Raw genomic sequence first — 25,270 nt, 5'->3', positions numbered from 1 at the left:
TTACATTTGTTTTTATTGAAAGACAGTCTCAAGTGCTGACATGTAGTGTAAGACATGTGATACATAATAATACTCTTAAACCAGTTCTGACATAATATCTCCGGCGGCCTAATAACCACAAATGATTGCTTTAGTTAAGAACTAGCCAGAAGCAAAATAGATCCATGTAAAAGTAGCTTGAACCATAAATACCTCAACAATATTTTATGTCACTTTGTAAAAGTTAAAGGAGTCCTATAATAATTAACAACAAAAACGCCATGTTCTTTACTATTGTGTGTTGGTTGTGAAAGGTTATTTCATAGTCCCCCAGGCTGCCAGTGCTGTAAATTATGCAGGCACCAAGAAGCATTAAGGAGAAATAATAGCAATTTAAACGAAGGCTGACGTAATTCATGATAAACAGTCATTGGAAAATATTACAATGTTGTCTTTTTTGAGTGGGTTTAATCAGAAGAATGTGACCATATTCTAACATAAACCACTTCTCTTTTCCATTGTGCTAACACTTGGAATGTTGGCACTCACCCTCGCTGCAAGGTTCTTATTCACAATAATTGCTGGATCCAGGGCTCTAACACCTCTGGGGAACCTAACAATGTAAATTTGGTATTCTGATTGATGGAAGGAGCTTCCAAGACAAAGCTCAAAAGCTCTGGGCTGCATGGTGGTCCAAAAGAGGGACTGAAATTTGAGATGCACGTAGCCAGGATAACTTAAAGAATATATATCAAAAAGATGGCTAAGTAATGCAAACATTGAAGAATTGCTTTATTGTCACGTCTAATAGAACCTTGAGATGTGGTATAAATCTGGCAGCTGTTATGATAAAAGCAAACCTTTGTCACACATTGTTCTGGGTGAACTGTAAATACAGCAACACATTAAGAGGCAAATATGATGAGAAACACCAAACCCGCCAACTTTCATTAATGCAAAGTATCGCCAGGTCAGTATCATGGACATGATCACAGGATATGGCGGCCAAGCAGATGCGTATATCTGAACACACACAAATAATTGTTAGATTTAATACGGGGACAGGGGAAGCAGAATTCTGTGCATAAAAACTGACTGGGAGAAGGTGGGGTTTTGTTTTTATTTTTGTTTTGTTTTGTTTTTTTACGAAAAAAAGAAGAAAAACAAAGGCAGCAAGCTCAGAAACATGCCAACATGCAGACTGGGCAATATTTACCTCTCTGGAATTCACCCAGTCTTTGGGAGCGTAAAGGGAATAATATTGCTATTATAACTGCAAAGCCTTCCAAGGTACAGTTCATTTAAAAGTCTTTAAGCCAACTATTGATTATTCGTGTCAACGAAGGAAGGCAAGGATAAAAGAAAACACTGAAAATCCAATAGCTTATTTTTCCCACTAGTTTCTATTTCATTCATGATCCATTCTTTCCAAAGGCCATTAAGAGCAGAACAAGTGATTTCATTTTTTCTTCTTCCCCTTTTCTCTGCCAGCCTTCGGGTGGAGGTGCTAATGAGCTGGAATAAACTCAAATGAAGGCAGAGGAGGCAGAGGAGGCCTGCCCAGGGAGTCGGGGGGCTTGGATCATCTACATAGTGGGGCCCCTGTCCCTGATAATCAAAAGTTAATTGCCACCTTCCAAAGACCACTTATAATATCCATTATATAGCAAAACAGACTATTTTTGACTCAGGATCTCTTTTTCCAACTGAATCTATTTAAATAGTCCCAGAGGTCAAATATCTGGCCACTCCTTTAAAAATATTCTTTCAAAATATGATAAATGGCTTTCTTTGGCATTTATACTAATAAAAGCGTATTTTATCTCCTCTTACCACACAAACCTTACTCTCTCTAAATAGCCCATTGCGAACATTATCAGTGAATTTTGCTCAGTGTACAAATATTTTATGTATTACAATGAGTAGCAGAACGCAAAACTTGCAAATATTTATTTTTAGACATATGGGAAAAAAAGCAATTAGAGCTAAAAATGTGAAGAATGAAGAGCTCACTTAGAAGCAATTACATTGGACATGCAAACTGTTCTGCCATCAAACTTTTATTCAGATGCCATAGAGCATGTTAAGAAATATCACTTGCACACAAAAAAAGAAAATATTACTTCACAACTGAAAATATCCAATCACTATAAACAACATCTGGGGGTCATTAATAACTTACTCCACAGTTGAATTAGCCAAAGAATAAGTGGCCTGACTCAGAATTCCTAAATTTCTATTTTTGAAGGAAAAACAAAACATAAAACCATGACTTACATTTGCAAATATGGATGCTCTCTGGTCAGTTTACATGAATATGCAAATGTGTGTAACACACAACGATCAGTTTGTGTACACACGGCGGGCACGTACTGTTAATGCATCAATCGCCATCTCACCTTAAGTGGTGTCGTGTTTTTGCTTTGAGGAAGTTTAAAATTGTAATATCGAGTTCACTCTTCGCTCAGAGCCCTGTATGTAATTAGCATATTTTTCAGACTGGTAAGAATCTGACCATAAGCAGCATCTAAGAAGCTTCCCATTCCAAACTACTACAAAGCCTTTTGTACGCAGCCTAACACATTTTAAGAGCAAGCATACTGTTCAAATATTCCAGCCCTAAGATAAAAGAACTAACAATTTTACTGCCACACAAGCCACTGTGCTGCAACACCCTAAATATTTATACTAACAGGAGTTGAAAATAGTATCAGAGAACAATGCCAAAATACTTCTTCTACTCATTAATAGCAACAGTCTTTGGCAAGACAGATGCCAAAAAGCCAGCACTTTTCTAATTCACTGGGTCCCATCACATGGTCTGTTATTATAGGTTTCACAGGGAGTCAACAACGTGGTTGATTTAATGGGAAAGGGAAAATAGTCTTTATGACAATCCATATTTACATTTTTAAAAAATGTCTCTAAAATATCTCTCTGAAAAGTACCAAATTTCAAGAGTAAGGCACACAGTTCTTATCACATTTCAATGTCTCCAGAATCGGTGGCCTCCCAAATGGACAGCATCTTACAGTGATAATGCTTTTTATTTCTTGGCAGTATGTATGAAAATGATGTGTATTACAAATGATGTTTAGATTGGATGAAATATAGTACCTAGTTGTTTGGTCTGTATCAGGGATCGGCAAATTTTTCTGTAAAGGGTAGGAGTGTAAATATTTTCAGCCTTGTAGGGCATACTCTACTCGACTTGTCTGTTGTAGCACAAAAACAGTCATGGACGAGACAGAGACACACGAGTGTGGTGTGGCAGCGCTCAGCAAAACATTCTATAAGACATCAGGCACCTGGGTGGCTCTGTTGGTTAAGCATCCGACTCTTGGTTTTGGCTCAGGTCATGATCTCAAGAGTTCATGAGATCAAGCCCCGTGTTGGGCTCTGTGCTGACTGTGCAGAGTCTGCTTGGGATTCTCTCTCTCCCTCTCTCTCTGCCTCTCCCCCATTTGTGCTTGCTCTCTCTCTTTCTCTCTCTCTCTCAAAAAAATTAAACAAACAAGCAACTCTGTAAGACAGCAATGGGCCAGATAGGGCCCATGGGCCGTAAATCTGCCCTATTTAGCACACTGTGAGAATGGAGCCAGTGTTGCACGCTGAGGGAACACTGGGCCTGATGCAGTGCCCCTGATGGCACACACCTGTCTCACTCCCCATCTTGCCAGTGTAACACCTCGCCTTCAGCAGGTGCCCAGTATATGTCAGGTGAGGCTGAGGCGAGCTATCGTGCTTAGGCTCACATGCCTCATTAAATGGATATTGCTGGGGGTTGGAAACAAAGACTGTGCAGCTGAATGTGAAGAACTTCTGTGGGGACATTTTTTGCATCCCTTTTGTCAAAAATTTTGAGCACACTTTGGATTCTTGCAATCATTCTTCACGCGAATCAGAGTAGTTACCCGTTTACCATGGACAGCAACGCAGCACACCCCACAGGAGCACTAGCTGGAGAGTACCAAGCTGGGTTTGAATCCCAGCTCCACCACTTGCTGGTGGATGGCTTCCTCTTAAAAAGCTCTGAACCTCAATTTTTTCATCTGCAAAACAGGACACTACCTACCTCAAAGTATTGTGAGAATTTAAGGAGGTGATGTATATATTAAGTGCTCAATACACATTGAACCTTAAACCTTCACTAAACCTTTCACTAAAGTGATTAATCATATAAAATATATGTGATCCATTAAATAGATATCATTTGGGACACAGACTCTATTTAGACACCTAATACAGTGCCTGACACATAGTACACTCTCAGTAAAAGGTATGAGTTATTGTTATTTTTTAATTACCCAGAATTCTCAGGAAATGAGCTGCCCTAGGTAGTGAAATGTAACATTGACAGAGAATCGTTACAAATCATTATCTGTTTCACAGATAGAATGCAAGTATGTGAGGACAGAAAGAGATCTGGAAGATCACCTGGTCTAGGGTTTCATAACCTAAGGTTTCACATAGTGGACAAATCCTGAAAAATATATGCAGATTTCCTATATTTGCTTGATAGGTTAATTTTTGGTAACATTGTTCAAAACCATGATGGTAATGATGATGATGATGTTTGTGCGCAAACATTCTTCTTATGAGAAGAAGACTCATAGCTTCCTTCAGATCCTCAAATGGGGCGGAAATCCAAAAAAGCTCAAAAATCCAGTCCAACCCTCCATTTCAGAGGTAAGACTGGAAATCTAGAATTAACTGAGTTGGTGAAGCTCCATATTTGGTGAGAGGGCCAGATTCTAAACTCAGTTCTCTTGACTCCCAGTCAAGGGCCCTTTCTGGTACATTGCACTTTTTCCTAATTTCTGGGTAATTCATAGCACTAGAGTGTATCCCTCCAAAATCATGCACTTTTCCTTAAGGAAAGCCTTTTACGGGAGCCCGTGACTGCCCGGGGAACATACCCTACCTTCTGCTGCCATTTGTCATCTCAGTCTAGCACGTCAGTGCAATTGCAGCTCAAGGGTTCTGCCATCACACCTGGATGGAAGCAATTAAGGAAGGAGGAGCTGGCAGTAATCATTACCCTGTCGACTTCCACTCGTCAGCATCATGGCCACCACTACAACTTTGGGCATTCCTGCAACACTGAGTCTCAGTCTTAAGTGTGCATAAAATAAGATTAAAATGTTGGTGACAGGACATTGCCCATTCAAATTCAGGAGGTCTGAGACTAAAAATCACAATTTTAGTGACTTCTCCGGGAGACCAAAGATCTTTGCCCGAGCTCACTTTCTTGCCTAAGTCCCCCAGTATTCACTGAAGAAATTTTTTCCTCTTGTGCCTTAGAGTCACACAGAAACTGTGGATCTTCATTCTGAACACTGGGTTCTCAGTGTCATCAACCATAGCCACAGAAGGTTCAGTAGATAGGGCTGATTGTAACCAAGCACTGGGCTGGCTCTGATTATCTGATATCTCTGCTATTGCTGAGAAGGAAAATAATTTTGGCAATAAGAGATTCTTGGAATTTATCCGAAAGAAACCATCAAAATGCTGATGCTTTTATAAACAAAGATGTTCATTACAGTGTTAATTATACATTACCCATTGAAGCAACAAAGCTAAACAAAACCCTGGAAGAAACAAAGCAACTTCTAATAGAAAGGGATTATGTCAACTCTGATAAAGTCATTTGATTCAGTATTATGCAACCATTAAAATGGTGCTAGTGAAACTGTTCATAAGGATATGAGGAAATGTTTATAAGTGCTAAAATTTTAAGGTAAAACAACTGCATGTATAAAATGTTCTCAAGTAAATAAAAATGCTATGGAAAAAGTCTGGAAGGAAATAGATAAACCCTGATGAGATTACCAATGATATTTAGGGAGGCAAAATCAAAGAGTGGAGGAGCATACCAGCTTTGAAGCCAGACAGACCTGAACTGGAATCCAGCCTGACCACTTACTAGCCGTGTGACTTTGGGCTGATGTGACCTTTCTTAGCTTCTGCTTCCTCCCATGTGAAGTGATGGCTAATATGGGATTCCTTACAGGGGCCTTTAAGGAGTGAGATTATGTATGTAAAGGAGTTAGCATAAGGCCTGACATATGGTGCATGCTCACAGAAGAGTGGCAATTATTATTATTATCCTTGTCCTTTCCATAATGGAAATAATTTCATAATGAGAAAAATATTTTGAAAAACATATGAGCTGTGTTTTACTATTTTTTTCCCCCTCCTTGAAATATTGTACAAAGGGTATTCGGGATGGGGAGCATCTGGTTGACTCAAGATCCTGGTTGACTAGCGTTTGCTGCATAGGATCTCGTGGTGGTGATGCCATGCCCTTCAGGACTGGGCCCCATTTGGGGGGGGGACAGCCCCCAGAAACGCAGATCGAGAAGCTGATGCCCACATCCCATTGAGGTCTTACCACTACTACACTCATGTTTAACTCCTGAATTTCCCGATCAGTTCTTCAACTGCCCAAAGGGGTCATGGACACGGGTCCTTGAGGTTATACAAGGTTGTTCAGAGGCAAGATCTTGAAGATGGGGTGAAGGCCACTTGAAAAGTATGATCAACACTCCTCTGTGTGTGAAGGACATTCCTCTCCTGGGTTGTGGATGCCAGTGTGAGGGCGGGATGAGCCTCTGCCCCAGTTGGAAGAGACCAGGCCATGGTCTCTCTGCTTTCTGAGGCTACCTCCTCACCTCAGCTCCGGCAAGGTCAGCAAGACACTTTAATAGGGCTCCCTGTGGCCCCTTTTGTTTTAGCTCTGACATATTTCAACTCCCTTTCTGGAAGAACAAAGGGACAGGATGCATTCTCTATAGCATAGGGCCTGTCATCTGGACTATGATAAAGAAAAGGAGAAAAGAATCCACTTTTACCAACATCCTTTCTCTTTCTGAAGGTGTCTGTGCTGGGAATGGGGCAGCGGTCAACACTCTGACAGAGTATAGTTTCTGGCACTGTGCATGGTCATCTTTGTTAAAATATTTGATCTCCTATTTTATTATTTTAATTATTTATTTTTTGAGTTTATTTGAGAAAGAGTGAGTGAGTGGGGGTGGGACAGAGAGAGAAGAGAGAGAATCCAAAGCAGACTCTTCACTGACAGCGCAGAGCCTGATGTGGGGCTCGAACCCACGAACCACGAGATCATGATCTGAACTGAAACCAAGAGTTGTACACTTCAGTGACTGAGCCACCCACGTGCCCCTATCTCCTATTTTAAAGACCTAATTTTCGGGGTGCCTGGGTGGCTCAGTTGGTTAAGTGTCTGGCTTCAGTTCAGGTCATGATCTCACGCTTCATGGGTTCGAGCCCCGCGTCCGCCTCTGTGCTGACAGCTCAGAGCCTGGAGCCTGCTTTGGATTCTGTGTCTCCCTCTCTCTCTGCCCTTCCCTTGCTTGTGCTCTGAATCTTTCTCTCTCTCTCTCTCTCAAAAATAAATAAACATTTAAAAAATTAAAAAGAAAATAAATAAAGACCTAATATTCACGTCTGGAACTGTGAGGAAGAAAGTGTGGCCTGTTAAACCCTGTGTGTTGTGAACTTGCCTCATCCAAAGATGGAGCTCTCCTCACTGAAGCTCTCCTGAGAGATAGAAGGTCTCATCCTCATCCATAAAGAACACGATGCAAGTCAACAATCCACAAAGTATGCTCAGGGTGTAAGTGCCATCCACCAAGTAATCTTCCTAGTAATGAATGTTCAACTGGCTAAGCTTTTTCTTTTCCAACACTTTCTGATCTGATCCCAGTGTGAACTGTGATCTATATTATGTTTCAGATCCAGATAGCCCACATTTAATTGGAACTTGTCAATGTCCTAGATGCTAATGACCCTGCCAGTGTTCCTTGATTTTCACACCGAATTCTGAGATCTGTGGGTTAGAGGCTAGAAAGATCAGTGTGGTGACTTACGGGTACAGGCTACTATTTGCTTTAATTTGTGGATGCTCCTTGACTTCCTCAGAGAACACCCTTCTAGGTTGTGCAGACTCCGGGATCTATTAAACATCATAACCAATGAAAACTTGTCAACCAAAGATCTTGACCGATTTATGAAGAACATTCCTCTGGTTTGAAGAGGTGAGTAAATGTTGAGGAAAAAAAAAACATGTCCTTTGAGCTAGATACTTTCCCTTGAGAATTCAATCAATTGGCAATGAGCTAAATAAAGATTGAGGTTAAGAAATACTTGACTTTAAGGAAGGAGATAAAATGATAATTTGAAGCCTTCTGACATTTGGCAGGATTTGTACTCACACAAACATGTGTTGATACAGAGGTGAGTAACGCATGATTCTTACTCCCTCTAGGAGCTTAGAATCTAGGGAAGAGAAATGCAATAGAATCCATTGACTTTAATACCAAACAGAAGAAAAAAGCAACTTTGAGAAAGTACTGAGGAACACAGAAGGACATGGAGTGAAGTGTTCTAGAAGATTGTTCTGAATCTACAGTTTCAACTTAGAAGCAGCCCCTAAACGTCCAGGAAACCAAGCAGGCACCTCAGTCCTTTACCCCCTGCTGCAAAGTTGATGCATCTCTCCTTCTCCTTCTTATAGGCCCAAGGGGAAATTTCCAATTTAATAAGAGACAAGTTGATTTTTCCTCCAAGAGGCTTCCCCTGGGTCCTAACCACAATGGGGTCTCTGAGAGAAGGACTCAGAAGCACCAGCTCCCTCAGGGGAAGGTGACATCTTCTAGGAAGAAAAAAAGTTTTGCTTGCAGAGGCTGGTATTTTGTTTGTTTTGTTTTGTGTGTGTGTGTGTGTGTGTGTGTGTGTGTGTGTGTGTGTGTGTTTTAAGGTCTATGCTGAAAGCTAAAAATGGCAGAGGAAACAATCTCTTTCTTTGAGCTTCAAAGTCTGGAGTATTTTCCATCTCCTCACCTGAAATAACTTCCTTTTTTTTTTTTTTTGAATCCCTCAAGGTCCAGTTGAAGATCCACTTCCTTTCAGAGCCTTCTCCTGACATCCGGGCCCTCTTTTACATCTTTTAATTCCAGGGGTACCTACAATTTGGCCTCCTCTGGTTAGCCCTTAGTGGACTGCCTTGCAGTGCCCATTATATGGCAGAGCTTTCCCATTTACAAAGCTTGACAGATATCATCTCCTCTGAACATCAAAATAAGTCCTGAATCTTAGCCCCATGCTTCTGTCACTTTAGGGTGGAAAAGTGTACCCCCTGGGGTCAGCAGACTGGGGTGGGGGTGCTAACTCCCACTTTGGCAACGTGCTAGATCTGTGACCCCGAAATAACTATGTTATAAGGCTGCTCGTGGTAAGATGAGGAATTGTTAAGAAGATCACAATAATATCTATAGTGGTCCATCACTCTATGTCTTATCTCTGCCAACTCAAGTTTTAAGTGTCTTAGAGCAGAGACCCATGTCCCAACAATGCCTGGACCTCCGCCTTCAACAGAGCCGGTGCTCAATGCATGAATGCAAGCACCCAGAAGTATTAGAACGTACCAGTCTTTTTCTGCCCAAATCCCATCTGTTCTTCAGTCTTCCATGATGGCAACTGGAGAGCCAAAAAGGCCGTTCAGAGAAGAGACTCTCAGGGAGAGAGTTTCTAGGCAACTTCCAGAGGGAGCATAAAGCCCAGATGATGGAGTCGAGGCCCACGCCAGCCAGCGATGAGAAGATTTCCTGAGCAGGCAGTGCCACCTGCACCTGTGCCAAGAGCTTGGCTAGTCTGCCTCCTTTGAAAACCCATTACCAGATCATGGCAAGCAAAATTTAATTTTAAGAAGGGAAATGATTTATGTGCTACAGGAATAAAGAAGTGACAGAAGCAGGAAAGCTTGCATACATTTCATTTTTTGAAATTAGACCTATAATTTTTTCATTAAGGGAGGATGCCAAGTTGGGAAAGCCAATGCGTTCCTAAGCAGAAAATTACAGAGAGGTGTATAATCAAAGTCCTGTCAGCATCACAACCCCGTGCCTTAAAAAGAGTCCATGGGAACACAGGGCAGTTTACTATCTGCCCCTTTCAACCTCCAGCTCTCACAGCGCTCTCTATTTATACCTGCTTCTGTGATGAGATGGGGAGAACCACTCTGGCTGGTGTGCAGAAGAGACCGCAGGCCAGCGAAGGCTGAATCAGGGAGGCTGGTAGAATACAGACAAGCGAGGACGGTGGCTGGCATCAACATTTCCTGATCAGATTTTGAATCGTCATGATCATTCCTCTCCTAACCTCTCCAACACACACCAGTCTCTCTAAAGCCTACAGAACCCACTGTATATTCATTATCTAGAGAGCTGGTGACCAGTTATCTGTTTCCAGGCAGCTGGATCTTAGGAAGCTGGAAAGATCTTTCTGAGCCGGGTCCAAGATGAAAGGCAGTCTAGCGTCATTGTTCAGAGCATGGACGCTGAGCCAGAGTGTCTAGGTTCAAACCCTGGTTCTGCCACTTGATAGTTAGGTAACTTTACTGTGCGTAAGTGTTCTTACTTCAAAAAATGGGGGAGAGCAATGATATTGATACAGAGTATTTATGCATCCACTCACTCATTTAACCCAATATTTATTACACACCTACTGTGTGTCTAGTATTGTTCTGGTCCCTGGGTGGGTACAGGGTTGTGAACCCGCTTTTTTTAAAGTTTACTTATTTATTGAGAGAGCGAGCGAGCGTGGGAGGGGCAGACAGAGAGAATCCCAAGCAGGGAGGCAGGGCTCGAACGCTCAAACTGTAAGATCATGACCTGAGCCAAAATCAAGAGTCAGACACTTAACTGACTGAGCCACCCAGGTACCCCACGTGAACCCGCTCTTAAAGAGCTTACATTATAACACAGGTGGGGATGGGGGAGACAGACGATAAACATATAACAAAACAAATATGATAGTTAATCTCAGATAGAGATAAGCTGTAGGACGATAAGTACATGTTGGATGACGGGGTACAGCGGAACACGTGAAAAGGGGCAAGTCAGAGAAGACTTGTCTGGGGAGCAGACATCTGAGCTGAGGATGCAATGATGAGAAGAAGCCAGACCCATGATATCTGGGGAAACACATTCCATGCAGAAGGACAAACAAGTATTTCTGGAATGAGTGGTTGTTGAATGATCTTTACTAGCAAATGATACCTCATTTCCCCAGTAGTCTGTATAGGTATGAAATAATTCTATAAATGTTTTTTTGAGGAACCACTATGGACTTGGTAGGTGGGTAAGGTTGTGTGGGGTGGTGCAAGAGGTACAAGAAGATTTAGTTAATGATGAGTACTTAAGTAGTACTTGCCATGGACCATCTAAGTGTCCTAATCCTCACAGCTCTTGAGGTATGGTTAATACCCATGGCATGCCTATCCCATATTTTCCCAATCTTCTCCCCACATACCACACTGTAAGATCATTAGGAGTATAAATTGTTTTGTCTTATTTACAACTGTGTGCACAGGGACAAGAACAATACCTGGCACATGGTAGGTGTGTAATAGATATTGGTGCAATGCATAAATGGACAAGAACGTACTGAGTGTCAGGCACTGTGGTGGGCTCCCAGCATCCCCAGACAGCCTCGCTACAGTCCAAGGAACTTTAATCAATCCAATTTCCTTGAGCAGATAGAATGAAGGGGTTTAGAGGGTATCTTTTGCTATCAAAGGATTTTACAAATCAAGCGAACACAGACTTATTCTGATCCTCATTCTACCATCCCTACCCTAAGTAGCACTTTGCCTGTGATTTTTCAATGACCTGGTTCTTTCCTGTGGTGTGTGTGTGTGTGTGTGTGTGTGTGTGTGTGTGTGTTAACTGATAAAAATATCTATTTCACCCTAGAGAGGAATATGTTGATCTTGCTAATGTAATGGGATATAACTTTCTTGCTTTTCTAAATGAAATGCTAGGTGAAATATTAGCCAATATAGACACAAATCCTTTCTTCTGGAGTGAACAAGAGTTTATTGTACCCGTGAGTCCAAATAGTTTTTAATAACCCATTGAGTCCCCTCGGCTACAAAAGGAGTCCACAGTTATTTTAAAATATCCCTTCAAGTTCCAAAAATAGAAAAGAAATCCGTGAATCCTACCCATTCCATATAGCATGACTCTGAAAGTTAACTTGCAGTAACAACAGAAAAATTCTGTTCGTTAACCCTCCACAGAGATGGCACCCAAGCTTCCAATGCCTCTGCCCCAGGAGGTCTGCTCTCCAGCCCTCTTTGTGTCTTAGCGTCCTGGAAGCCAAGGCCATATGTTAATCATTACATGTACTATTGAGCACATCCGATATACCACTACATTTACTACGTTGTATGATGAACTTAAACATTCCTCTGCCCCTACTTGGGCAGCACATGCAATAAACAGAAAGTACCAAGCATGGTCCTGGGTAGGCCACTATCTAATGGCAAACAGAATCTCTAGAAAATTTCCAAGACAAAACAGTCCTCCAAGAGAGATCTCTGAAGGTTAAGGTCTTCTGCATAAATAGCAATATACAAGAAGCACGGCTCCTTTTCCACTCTGCTTCAATTAAAGAGAAACATCTGCCTTGTTATCATTTGGGAGATCGGTGGGCACTGCAGGCAGGCAGCAAAAGCCTGAATGTGGACAGGGGCCAGGAGCAAGGCCATTTGATCATCGAAATCCACTGTGACCATGAAACCTACTTTGGCAAGGAAAAAAAAAATGTTTACTCACTTACAAATTCCCATGATCCTTAACAAAACAACTGCCTTTCCTTTCATTTCCAGCAAAACATGTGATGTTTAAAGGGAAGAGGCACAGTCCAGCTCGTCCTCTGCTTCAAAATAATTTTATGCATCCTGAATTTTCTTTCATAAGTCAAAGTTTCATTCCTCTTCTGTTTTCCTCCCTCCCTTGGCTTTTTCTTCTTTTGTCTAGAATGTCATTATTTCACCCAACAGGAAAACAGAAATGGAAAGTTCAGTGCAGAGTCAGAAAAGATTCTTTAAAACATACTGTAAAAAGTAGGAAAGTTTTCTTTTCCATTATGGTTCTAGAAAGAGTCCCAGGGCCTTAGAGGAACAGTTCCTTTATTATTTACAGAGCAAGATCAGTGTAGATGATTCTAAGTTGTCCAAGTCCTAAGTTCTAATAGAAACAGTAGAGTTCTTCATTCACCATGAGGACTTTTTTTTGGTCAAGCGGATACAGATTTAGTCTGAGTCTGGCGATGAGCTATTACTACCCGGTTTTAAAGATGGGACAAGTGAGGGGACTTACATCTCTTGCCCAGAGGAATAGCAAATCAGACAGGTGAGCCTTGATTAATACTGTGCCTGTTTGTAAGCCTGGCACTTCTTTCCCCTAAATGGTTCCATGCTCCTTGCGCTTCAGCAAAGGATATGTTTTAATGCTGATGTAGCCACCTTCTCCCTGAGGGGAGGACCTCATGGTTTCCTGCACGTGGACCAAATGCCAAGACGGCAGTCCATCTCATCTCTGCTCTTTTCAGGTGAATTACCACATCCTTCCTTTAACTCCATCCCATTCCTTGGTCCGGGAACACACACACACACACACACACACACACACACACACCGACCCCAAAGAACTTAGGAGAATGTCTTATGTCTCTTTGTAATTCAAAACTCAGACTAAAATAAACCGTATCTTTTGTTATATTTTTAATTAACCATATCTTAATCCATTTAGTTCCACCCATATTTACGGACTGATTTCATCTCATTTATATATACTAGGTCCACCTTACATCTGATAAAGCTGGTACCTTAAAGTTGTCCATGTACCTACTGTACTGTGCACACCTCTGTTTGGAGTTGGCTGTCAACACTTCACACATGTGAAATCAATCGTGTGATAGTCATGTAAACAGCACGCATGACAAACTGGTAGGCATTTTATTGCTCTAACAGGGAAAATAGGCAAAATGGGTGCACGTGTGTGTTTTTCCTACCGTCCAGACAATAGCATGATATAAATGATGGTATGCATTTTACAAAAGAGGAACCAAATTATAAAAGGTAAAAGCAAGGTGGGGGGATGGTTGAAGAATGCCTCGTGCTAGGAGAGTCTAACAGGACAGTGGGGGCAGGAATTATGCACAGGGGAGAGATTATTATGAGAAAAATTGTCATTCGTAATGTCACTGTCCCTTCATTATTATTATAATCTCATTTCCTAATTGCATGTGCAATACAACCAGTTTTCGCAATGCTTTAATGGGGAGTCCATTGCTTTAGTTTAAAAAATAGTCCATTTTCTTGTGCTGAGAAAAGAGCACATTGCCTTTAAGAGCATTGTAACTGACAAGACGGAAGGATTCAGGCAGGATGTCGAGGCTCAAGCTTTTCAATCACCTGCCATTAATATGATTCGATTTATGCTTATGTCATAGGTTTAGATATCGCACAGCGCTGTAAGCAGGGAAGGGACTTGAATAAAATACAGGGACGAAAGCAGATGGTATGCTATCAAAACCCTTCAAGCCTAAAATAACCTTTCCCAAGTAAGGAGGATAGTTAATTAAAACCAGGATATATTTACTCTATTCTGAATATCTCAATGTAAATAAAAATCAAAATGACACCACTGTAATGTGGGACTAAATGATGAAATTTCATCTATTCTATTTTTCTTTAATAGTTTCTAATCAAACTTTTCATTAAACAGCTTCATAAAATTCCACGGAGAATTTATTTATAGGGATTCATTGTAGATTTAAAAGCCTTACTTTTATTGTTCAATTAAACCTGTTATTCAGTGGACAACATTGAAACAGTGGGGAGGGGGGATGATGTCTGAGCAGTTGGAAGAGGCTGTCACACGCACAGAGGATGTGGGTCATCTCTGCCCAAGAAAGCCTAGTTTGGGCTCTAAAGCCACTGCCTGGGTTCGTCCCAGCCCTGGTCCACAGACTCATATTCCTGTCCCCCTGGTAAAGAGAAGGCACCAGTCCATTTATTGGGGGCAAACCAAGTAAGGGAAGGCCAACGGTTCACCCAGGGTGAAGGCAGCCATTCTTAACGTGGAGAGTCAGGACATGAATTGTCAGTGATCTAGGTATTTCCAAAACTTTTCTATTAGCCTTTCTCCCTATCCTTTTTTTTTTCTCTTAAGTTTTTATTATTTATTTACTTTTGAGAGAGAAAGCACGAGTGGGAGAGGAGCAGAGAGAGCGGGAGAGACAGAATCCCAAGCAGGCTCTGTGCTGTTGGCGTGGAACCCAATGCGGGGCTCGAACCCACGAGCTATGAGATCATGACCTGAGTGGAAGTCAGATGCTTAACTGACTGAGCCACCCAGGCACCCCTCTCCCTGTCCTTTAAAACCAGACCCAGTCCTGCCTTTTTCATGAGGCTTTCCCTGACCCCCCTCCAAGGATCACCCCCCTCCCTTCCCCGGCCAGCCCAGTGCTAAATTCCTCCTGTGCTTGCTTTCTCTAACACTCACCAAATACTTAATCATTGACTTTCTTGTAACATTAGTTAACCTTTCAGGTGTGTTAATCCTGTCTTCCCCAATTAGATTTTTAAATCCTCCAAGCAAGCAAGAACCGTGTTTTATTTATCTTCTGAACGCCCTCTCTCACCCCCACTCCATAATCCCATTTAAGAGGAGAAAGCAGAAAATATATTAGTTAATAAAACAAACATTATTTAATCATAGGAAAGCAGACACTGTCCTTTTGAGAAGGGCCTTGCAGGTACATTATGGCAATTTATGAATTCCATGTGTCAAAGGTGTAGCTGATAAATGCTATAAACCCTTTGCCATCAGCTCCACCATTCACCCACCTGGTGATATGGCTAATAAAATTTGATTTTTACAGCCTAGGCATACTGTTACCTAAATTACATTTGACCAATTACTGAAGTCACCAAACGTGTGGTACAGAATATATACTGTGTAGAAAATTCATCTGTGGGCCCCCTGGCACTCGCGGTAATCTGACAGAAGTGCTTCAGTCATCTGGCAGTGTTTAATATTAGGAACATTTGTTTAATGCTAATGAAATTTATGTTCTCCTACCAACTGTTAGTTGGTTGGAGAAACCCAACCCCACATTTTAACAAACTCTTTAACCCATGTTGCTTTCAAATACAACCAGTTGGAGGTTTAAAAGGGTGTTTTCTGGAAATTTAGATGTGTGACCCAACATGGAAGGTGGGGGAGGGATGTTGGCGAAGGTATGCAAATCAGGTCAAAATAAGCTCTTTTGCGGGGGGGAGAGGGTGTCCACTTAGGAGAATGAAATACTATACGAAGTACAAACTCAACTAATATTAAAGATTAAAGAAAAAGCTAATATTCTAATGATTAGGCTAGCCATCTAAAAGCTCTTTAAAGGTACCTTTATTCCAAAAGAAAGCTTCCACTTTAAGAGGCTGGAGAAGAAAAACAGCATTAAAATTAGCTTTACCAGAAGAAAGTTCAGGAAAACATTCAAAAGTCAGATGCTTGTGTTTGTGAGAACATTTAAAACTAATTTAGTAACTCTTAACAACCATTGTGATCACTGTTAAATTGGAACTTCTTTCTATTACCAATTCCAGACACAACAGCTTTCAAGCTCAATGACTAATAACTCTTAAATTAGCCAAAAAGGTTAAAACATTTTTCATCATGTTACATTGTGATGCTCTTTGAATACTCTTAAGTGAGGGAAAGCATTCTTTCAGTTTTATTTTGTGTCAGAAATTTACAGACCTCTTCAGTGGCAAGCAGGACAGAGGGGTTTGGACGTCAGGGATATGGGGGAAAAAAACAACCCTCAAAACAGAAGTGTTAAAAAGGGAAGATTTGTAGAGGTTGATCTGAAAAGAGAAGGTATTAAAAAATGTATTGGATACATTCATCTACTTGAATACAAAAGGTTATTTGAGTATTAAACAATTCTTCTTGGAAAAAGGAGAAAATAACTTATAGAAACACTACTATTCTCTTATAGAATGGCAGTCGTTCGGTAAGCCAGAGCTGTGAAAGGCATCCGACAAAAAAGTTTGTAAGGAAAAAAGAAAAAGCCAGGTCCGATGAACCTAGGTGCCCTACTTCTTTCCTCCCTTCTTTGTTGGATTATACATCATCCCCTCATCCTCACCCCTACGTACAACACCCCCCAAAACAGGTGGAAGGCTGCCGAGGTCATGAATACAGTGGATTTCTCAAACCATGCTGAGGCCTGCAATTGTTTAGCAGAATAATCTGAATCTGAATAACCCACAAACTAGGGATCCTTGGGAAAACATTAGCCAATGGAATCAAGGAGTGTTCCAACTCAAGGGGACCCCATTAGTGCTCCCTCTGGGCCAGTGGTCTCAGACTCTTCTTCACCCCAGGACCCATGAGAGATTCAGCATGGGTCGGTCATCATACTGGTCGCTCCATGGTGGCAATTCCCAAAGAAGGGGTAGGTGGGGGAGTTTCATGCCTCTGTAAGTACAGGAATTTCCAGGGAACATTTATAACTTGATAAAGCACCCCCAGGGCATTCTGATATCCCTGCCCAGCCTATTGAGAACCATGATATGATCCAGTCTCTTCAACACACAGATGAGAAAATGAAGATGTGAGAGATGTGACCCTGGCTTGCCTCCAGTCATTCACTGCAAGGTCTCCCAAATGTATATCTCTTCTCCTCCTTCACTTCTATCTATAGAGACACATGACTGATCAGCTAGGCAGAGATGCAGATAAAGATATGTGTGCATATATCCATCTTTGGTGGGCATGGTGTACAAAAAATATATATAGATATCTGAATATAGATATATAAATAAGTATAAAAATATACACAGATATCTGAATATAGATATATAAATAAATCTCTCTATATTTTTTATACACTGTGCCCACCAAAGATGGATATATATGTGCATACATACATATATATGAAAAAAATTAAGGGGCATGGGAATCTATCTATCATCAGTCTATCTGTTCACCTTTATAGTACAGAAGTAGTCACTACTGGTGCATTTTTATAGTTCCTTATAACACGGAAAAGGGCGTGATCAATTAAAAACAAAAATCAGTATCCAAATAGCCAAAGCCTTCGAAGAAAACTAACACGGAAGCTTCTTGTCTGAAAGTCCAATTTCAAGGTCGACCAAGCAACTTTGGACCCTATACTGAACAACAAATTCTAAATAATAACCTTTTATCCTGGTAAACAGAGGCTGCCAAAGAGGCAATGACACTTCATGCCACAATAATTTTGGGGGGAGGGTAGGGGAGGGGTGGCACACAGAGATTGTGAAAATAAGCCTGTTCCCCATCACCGCTCTTTACAAGAACCGAAAACAACTAAACACACACGCGCAAGTTTCAGGTAGGAAAAAAAAAAAAGACTCACCAAACTCATCGCATATACTCTCATTTTCAATGAGAGTTGGGTGGTCAAACGTGTCTCGACAGTACAGGATCTGAGGGTTCTTGCTGACCACCGCAATGCCCCCCAGGGCTAACGCAAACTGGTCCGTTAGAATGGAAGACGGCTTATCCTGGATGCGTTTCAGCATCGATCGGTACCGGCAGTACTGAGGGTAGCTGAGAACGATCACGTTGGTTTCTTCATCGTCCTCCCCTAGACAAACGAGAAAAAGCTCCCATTACTTTCTTCCCTCCAACAAAGAACTGTCTGGGCTATGGCATGATTTCAGTGATCACTCTGGTTTTGTATTAAAATGTGTCTTCAGTGAGACTCTTCTACCAAGTCATGTTTGTCTCTGTCTGGCTGACGTGGGCATTCTCCCAGCCCCACTTCACCAACCCAATTCCACTAGAAAGCCTCGGGTTACTGGTAGGGAAAAGAAAAAGTGGGGAAAAGAAAGAGATGGGGTGATCTCATAGACAGATTAAGCAATGTTTGGGTCACCAGAAAGCAGCAGAACCAAAAAACTGTTTTGAAAGAGTCTGATATATATTTTAAGCATTAGAGTCACTCATCATAGGAAAAATCAGAATTTTGTGGAGCTTCTTTATACATATTTCCAGAGTCTGGTATTGCTACATTTTTGGATTATATATTCTTTCAGTGCTGGAAGTCTCTGTAAAGGTCATCTGGCCCCAGAGAGATGTCCATAAGTTCAAATAGCATCATCATCAAATCTGGTGGTGGGTAGTGCCATTCAACAAATATTTCTGGTTCTCTTTATGGTCGTGTGGAAAGACCATGCTTCCTGGCCCACCGGAGTCAAGTGACCATGTGACTTGTTTTGGCCAATAAAATGTGACAGAAGTGAGTGGCTACTTTAGGGGCCAGTGTTTGACTGACAACACTCTCTTTCCCTTTGTCCTGGGCATCTGTAATGATTCAGATAGTGGCTACTCTGCCAGTCAGGGTCTTGGAGTAAGAATCACATGGAGCAGAGACCCCTCCTTGATCCTAAATGGACACAGAACACAAGCACAAAAGGAACCTTTGTTGTTGTAAGTGAGGCTGTGATTTGGGGGGTTATTTGTTTTTGCAGCATGATCTATCCCAACTTGATTGATACCTCCACCTTCTTTGCCCTCCCCCCTTCTCCTACCCCCTACCTTCTAATGTTCCTCCAATCCATCTGGTAACTTGGCACATCTCAGAGAACCATGCTGAGAGGACTCCCCAAGCATCCTTGTGACAGCTCCATCAGAACCAACTTAGCACAGAACATTTCAGCCACTTTAATGAAACTCTCTTTTACAATGATCTTAATGCTTATCTACACCTCTCTATATTAAGTGATTATTTATAAAAACCAGATTCTGCATGGAGGAATCCTGCCTTCATCTTCAGCCTGAGAAATGGCAAAAACTCCCCTTTGGTAGCCTGCCACCTGCACAATGTCAAGCTGAATTTAGGCTCCATGACCCAGTCTGCCATCACTCTTTATAACCACTCCGTCAGGGCGTTTGTAAGCAATTCCCAGATATGTCACTGGCTTATCCAAAGGGAAAACACTCAATATTTTGAGTCCTTACCATGCTGCAGGGAATTGCACAAGACAGTTGTTAAGGATACCAACATTATCGTAGCCATCTGGTAACCAGTGGGAGACAAATGAGTCAGGACAGAACAAATGATAGAATATAACCAGTACCAGTGGAAGGTGTGCATGTGACCTTTTCAGATAGGAGGCCAATACCCAGATGTATTTCTAATTATGTTCACTTAGTTCCTCAGGCTGGAGGCTTCTTTGAGAATGGAGATGTTTAGCTGCTTTCAAGATGACATCTTTTAACAGTTTACATTTCTTAGACTCCTGCCTGGTTGTGGGTAGTCACTTTGTCAGCTGCCATACTGAATTAAAAGGAAATATGTTTACATTGAAGGCAAGTCCCCAAATGAAGTACAGTTTTTAAGATGCTGAAATATGCCCCAAGGCATTTAAATTTGAGATTTTTATGGCAGACCCAGACCCTAGTTCACACTTTGGGTTCAAATCTGTGCTTTCTATAGAGTTCAAGCACAAAGAATTTTATAGGAACTATCCACCAAACATCATCAGAACTCCAGACCACTGAAGCGGCCCCCAACGTGTCAACTGTATTATTATGCTGTATTTGTCCAAGACATTGTGGATGAGAGAGGGTATAACCACGGACTCTGAGGACTTATTTCAGCATGCTCATCACCTAATACCATGTCTGTAAAGAGTAAATACTGTGCAAATCTATACACAGCTTCCAAAATTCTATCTTGGTTGTGCTGTTGGCTTTCTGTACGGGGGCAATGGTTGCACTAGTTTCTCCAAGTGGTCTTGAAATGAAATGGAGGGCATCCTGCTTTTCAGGTGGAATGATGGCAGAAGAATGGATGCTTCAGGGTTAGTTTTATAGCAGAAGATGTCACCTGCGTTCTTGGGACCATTTGACTTCCTTCTTGTCCCTTCATTCTCTTTCTGTTTTTCTCTGATCATTTTTCATGATAATGCCATCTCTAACCTCTCCCTAATTCTCTGGAATCTGCTCCCTGGCTATCTTTCGTGCTTAGAAATGACCTGGTTTTTGTTGTTGTTGTTTGTTTGTTTGTTTGTTTTTGTTTTTCTCTTCACCTCATCCTAGCTCCAAACATTTATCCCTCTTTCTTCATGCAGTTCCCAAAACACAAGCCAAGCCATGAATCCTCTTTCTGTTGGAAGAAAAGCTAGCAATTTCCCTCTGGTCCAAGTCATGGAAATATGTCCTATGATATCCATTCATTTTGGAGATATTACCTCTAAGAGTGCTCCCAGGACTGCCCGCATCAGAATTGCATAGAGTAACTGTAAAAAAGCAGGCCCTAGGGGCCTATCGAGAACCACTAACTCAGAATCTTGAAGGTTAGGGCCCAGGAATTTACATTTTTAACAAGCTCCCAAGTAGTTCATGCACATTAAACTTTGAAACCACTACCTCAGAGTCTGAATTTAGCTTTTTCACAGATGTATAATAATTTATTCAGTTTGGGTTTTGATTTCTGTTTCTGTATGTATGTGTAAACACACACACACACACACACACACACACACACACACTCCACTTTCAATGGGAATATGTCTCGACAACCCATTATACGTTGAAAATACCCTAAATTGAAAAGACATTGAATACACCCAATCTACCAAACGCCGTAGCTTAGCCTCACCTACCTTAAATGTGCTCAGAACACTGAGATTGGGCAAAATCATCTAACACAAAGCCTATGTTATAATAAAGTATTGAATATCTCATGTTATTTATTGAGTACTTTACTGAAAGTGAGAAACAGAATAGTTGCGTGGGTACAGAATGGTACCAGTGTGTCAGTTGTTGACCCTCGTGACCGTGTGGCTGACTGGGAGTTGTGGCTGGGGGCTGATGGCAGGCACCAAACAGTATTGTGCCCATATCGCCAGCCTGGGAAAAGATTCACATTCAAACTAAAAGTACAGTTTCTATTGAATGCATATCACTTTTACACAATTGTAAAGTCAAAAAATTGTTAAGTTGAAACATCTTCAGTTGGGGTTCCCAAGAATATATATATTTATAACTTGTTTTTAGGTATATGCTTCTATCAAAACCCCCACTGTATCCAGAAAAGAATATAGGACCGAATTCCCTTCTTCTTGCCACTTTCCCAGATTGTTGTAGGTGTTAAGAAGACCCCAAATGAAAACAAGCTCTCTTAGCCAACAATACAAGGGACAGAGGGACTATTTGTTTAGAAATACTATGATTTGTAGTACTGATAATAGAACACAAAAATTTACAAGGGTCTTTCACAAAACACATCTCTTCTGTTCCTCACAACAACCCTATTAGTAGGATTTACTGCTTCTGAACATCCCTCAATTCAGAGGTGGGGTAACAAGTTCAGACACCCAAGTGACTAGTTCGGGATCTCAAAGAAGCAAAGTGACAGAGGTGAGATTGCCACCTGGTCTTTTAATTCCAAGTTTGATGGGCTTTTCTTTATGACAAAATGTCACAAATACTAATAATAGCAAAATTATTATCATTAAGGTACCACTTTGATTTCTTTTCCTATGTGGCTGTGGTTGAAAGAAAGTCTTTGTTTATTTGACATATTATTATTAGAAATTTAAGCAACTTACAATATTAGGGAGGAGGATGATGGCTTTTGGTCATGTAAAATACGAAACCTCTGTTTCATCAAGAACTGTAGGATTCAGCCAGCTACAAGCCAGGTTCTACTCCGGTTCAGTTAGCTTGCTGTCATTTGGGAACATTGCAAGTCACATTGTAATGATCTAGCAGCACTGACACATCTTTCATGTGCAGTGGTCTCGCTTTTTGCGGTTTCGCTTTCTGCGGTTTGTGGTCAACGGCGGTCTGGAAGCAGATGATCCGCCTTCTGACATATCATCAGAAGGTCAGTGGTAGCCTAACGCCACGTCACAATGCCTACATTATCCACCTCACTTGTTCTCCTCGCTCGGGCATCCAATCATCTCACATCATCACAGAACAAGGGTGAGTACAGTATAAGGTGTTTTGAGAGACACTACTTTCACATAACTTTTCTTACAGTATATTGTTATTAGTGTTCAATTTTATTATTAGTTATTATTATTCATCTCTTACTGTGCCCAGCTGATAAATTCAACTTTTTCACAGGTGTGTATTAATAGGAAAAAACAGCATATATAGGGTTTGGTGCTATCTGCAGTTTCAGGCATCCACCCGGGGTCTTGGAATGTATCCTCCATGGATAAGTGGAGGATTGTGTATATCAGCTTCCTACTTTCTACCCATATAATAGGAACTAAAGCCAACTTCAGGTTGTGCAAGCCCAGAACCCCTGTGCCTCATTAACCTCTTCCATACTAAGAATCTAGAGGTCCAGCTGGGACCTGGTTTAATGTGGCAATGCTACTTACTACTACCAAACCAAAAAATTATGATACTTTTGCTCTTTATGAAAAGAATCATCCATTTGGACCAGAACTTTGGCATTGTTTGGACAGAGGTAAATTTCCAACCTTACAATTAGACATCATGAAAGGAATTGTCCTTAATAAAAAAAAAAAAACAAAAAACAAAAACAAAACAAAACAAAAAAACAACAGCAACAACAAAAACAGACAAAGCCATGAGACCCTCAGGACTTCCATGAAAGTTAAGAAAACATTCTAGGTGAGAGTGAAGAGAAGATCCATAGTGAAGGTGTGATCTGAAAGAACCAACCATTCATCTAGGGTAAAATTTCTCCGAGTGAAGATACCTCAGAGAAACTTTACCCTAGAAGAATTTGGTAGACATGCTTAGTCAACTGGAGAAGAATTTTATTCTCCCAAGTACAGTCACCTTCACAGGAAAGTATGTAAAGCAGAGAATAAAATTATGAGTTTGGAAGAGTTTTCCAGATCTAAACTCATGATCCTATAACTTCCCCCTAAGCCTTTGCATTAAATTAACGTCTTCCTCATACAGCTACAAAACTATTAAATTGTTCAACAGCTGTCACATTTTATTTTGCCCTAGTACACTAAGAAACAAATAAAGCCAAACAACCCTTTCAAGAACTCTTATTTAAATTCCTCAGCTACTACTTTCCTCCTTTTGCATTTCATGTACATATAAACAAACACTCCTATGCAGTTACCCATGAAACGGAGGCTGCCAATAAATGCTGCATAGGATATTTTTCCCTTTCCAATTCATAATAGGTCTAGCAGATAAATCTAAGAATGAATAAAGAATGGATAAATTGCACATTTGTTTAGCGAAAGATAAACAGAGTGTTCCTGGAACAAAGATTTTCTTTCAACCACACCCACATAGGAAAAGAAATCAAAGTATTACCCCAAGGAATCTTATTCTAACACACTCTAGTCAGCTATAGTTGGTTGGATTATGTATGCATTACTTGGTTTCTGTTAACAGAAAATGATCAGCAATAAATTGTTGGTACCAAAGACTGAAATTTTAAGCCATATTATGATATTCTATTAAAATGTCATCCCATTTCTCAATTCCCCTCCCCACCAAAAAAGAAAGTGAAATATTTTTAAATGAAATATTCAAAGGGAATAAGAGACCCAAAATTACTAAACCTCATTTCAACTTCAGTGAAAAGAATTTTGCCTATTAAAAGTTAATACCTAAAGTACACTGCTTGTAATGCTCAACCAAAATTACTCTAATCCTGTGCTTATATCATAATTACACGTTTTGTTAACCTCTCTCAATGTCAATTTTTCACTTATTTATATATTTTCAAAGTCCAAAACAGAATTCCACAGAGAAACTGTAATTATAACGTGAGACTCCACCCAAGCTTTTCAAACAGTAACTGTATACCATTGCTTTAATCCTCAGAGTTGGGCTGGGAATGGGGAAGGGGTGGGGGGGGGGAGAGAGGGTAAGAGCAGGCATTCATTCTGAATAGCACGTTGCTCAAGTTGTCTTTATACAAAGAGAGATGCATGAAATAGCAAACACAATGAATTAATGGAGCATTGACTTTCAAATATCCATAATGCTATTTTTTTTTTAAACAGATAATGGTGGCCAAATGCACAGAAGGCTGAAAACATAAATTCCGGAGGAGAAATTTGCTTTTATCTGTTACACAACATTTAGAAATGTAACTTTCTTTTTCATTCTGGGGGAAGAAGGGGAAGGCTTGTTTCGGAAACATCACACTATTATGCTTACTGAAAACCACTATAATCTACTTCTAACATCAGTAAGCTTAAAAAGAAAAATCTTAAAAAAAAAAATCTTTGCACCAGGATTTTATAGAGCCTGGTGGAAAAAGTATGCATGTTCCTTCCTGCACCTAATTACCTCAACTGAAAAATCTGCCAAGTATTTTGCCCTTTAGTTCTCTAATCGCATTAGGGCAAATGCATTTGGATGCCAATAGAAACAAACATTTAAAGATTTTCACTTAAAAG

At 40.7% G+C, this 25,270-nt stretch overlaps 1 protein-coding gene across 1 annotated transcript in view; it reads right to left on the bottom strand.

The window, feature by feature from the left end:
• Positions 1 to 25,270, bottom strand: part of ARID5B (AT-rich interaction domain 5B) — a 179,937-nt gene that overhangs the window by 73,039 nt on the left and 81,628 nt on the right. The window contains exon 4 of the mRNA XM_047072823.1: positions 18,259 to 18,489. Coding sequence (XP_046928779.1) covers positions 18,259 to 18,489 — 231 coding nt within the window. The remainder of the gene's footprint in view (positions 1 to 18,258; positions 18,490 to 25,270) is intronic.

This window comes from Lynx rufus, unplaced genomic scaffold (genome assembly GCF_022079265.1).
Source record: "Lynx rufus isolate CCGP_SWC_20201006 ecotype Redwood Valley unplaced genomic scaffold, mLynRuf1.p SCAF_11, whole genome shotgun sequence".
NCBI classification, from domain to species: Eukaryota; Metazoa; Chordata; class Mammalia; order Carnivora; family Felidae; genus Lynx; species Lynx rufus.
This window is presented reverse-complemented; position numbering and strand designations above follow the sequence as displayed.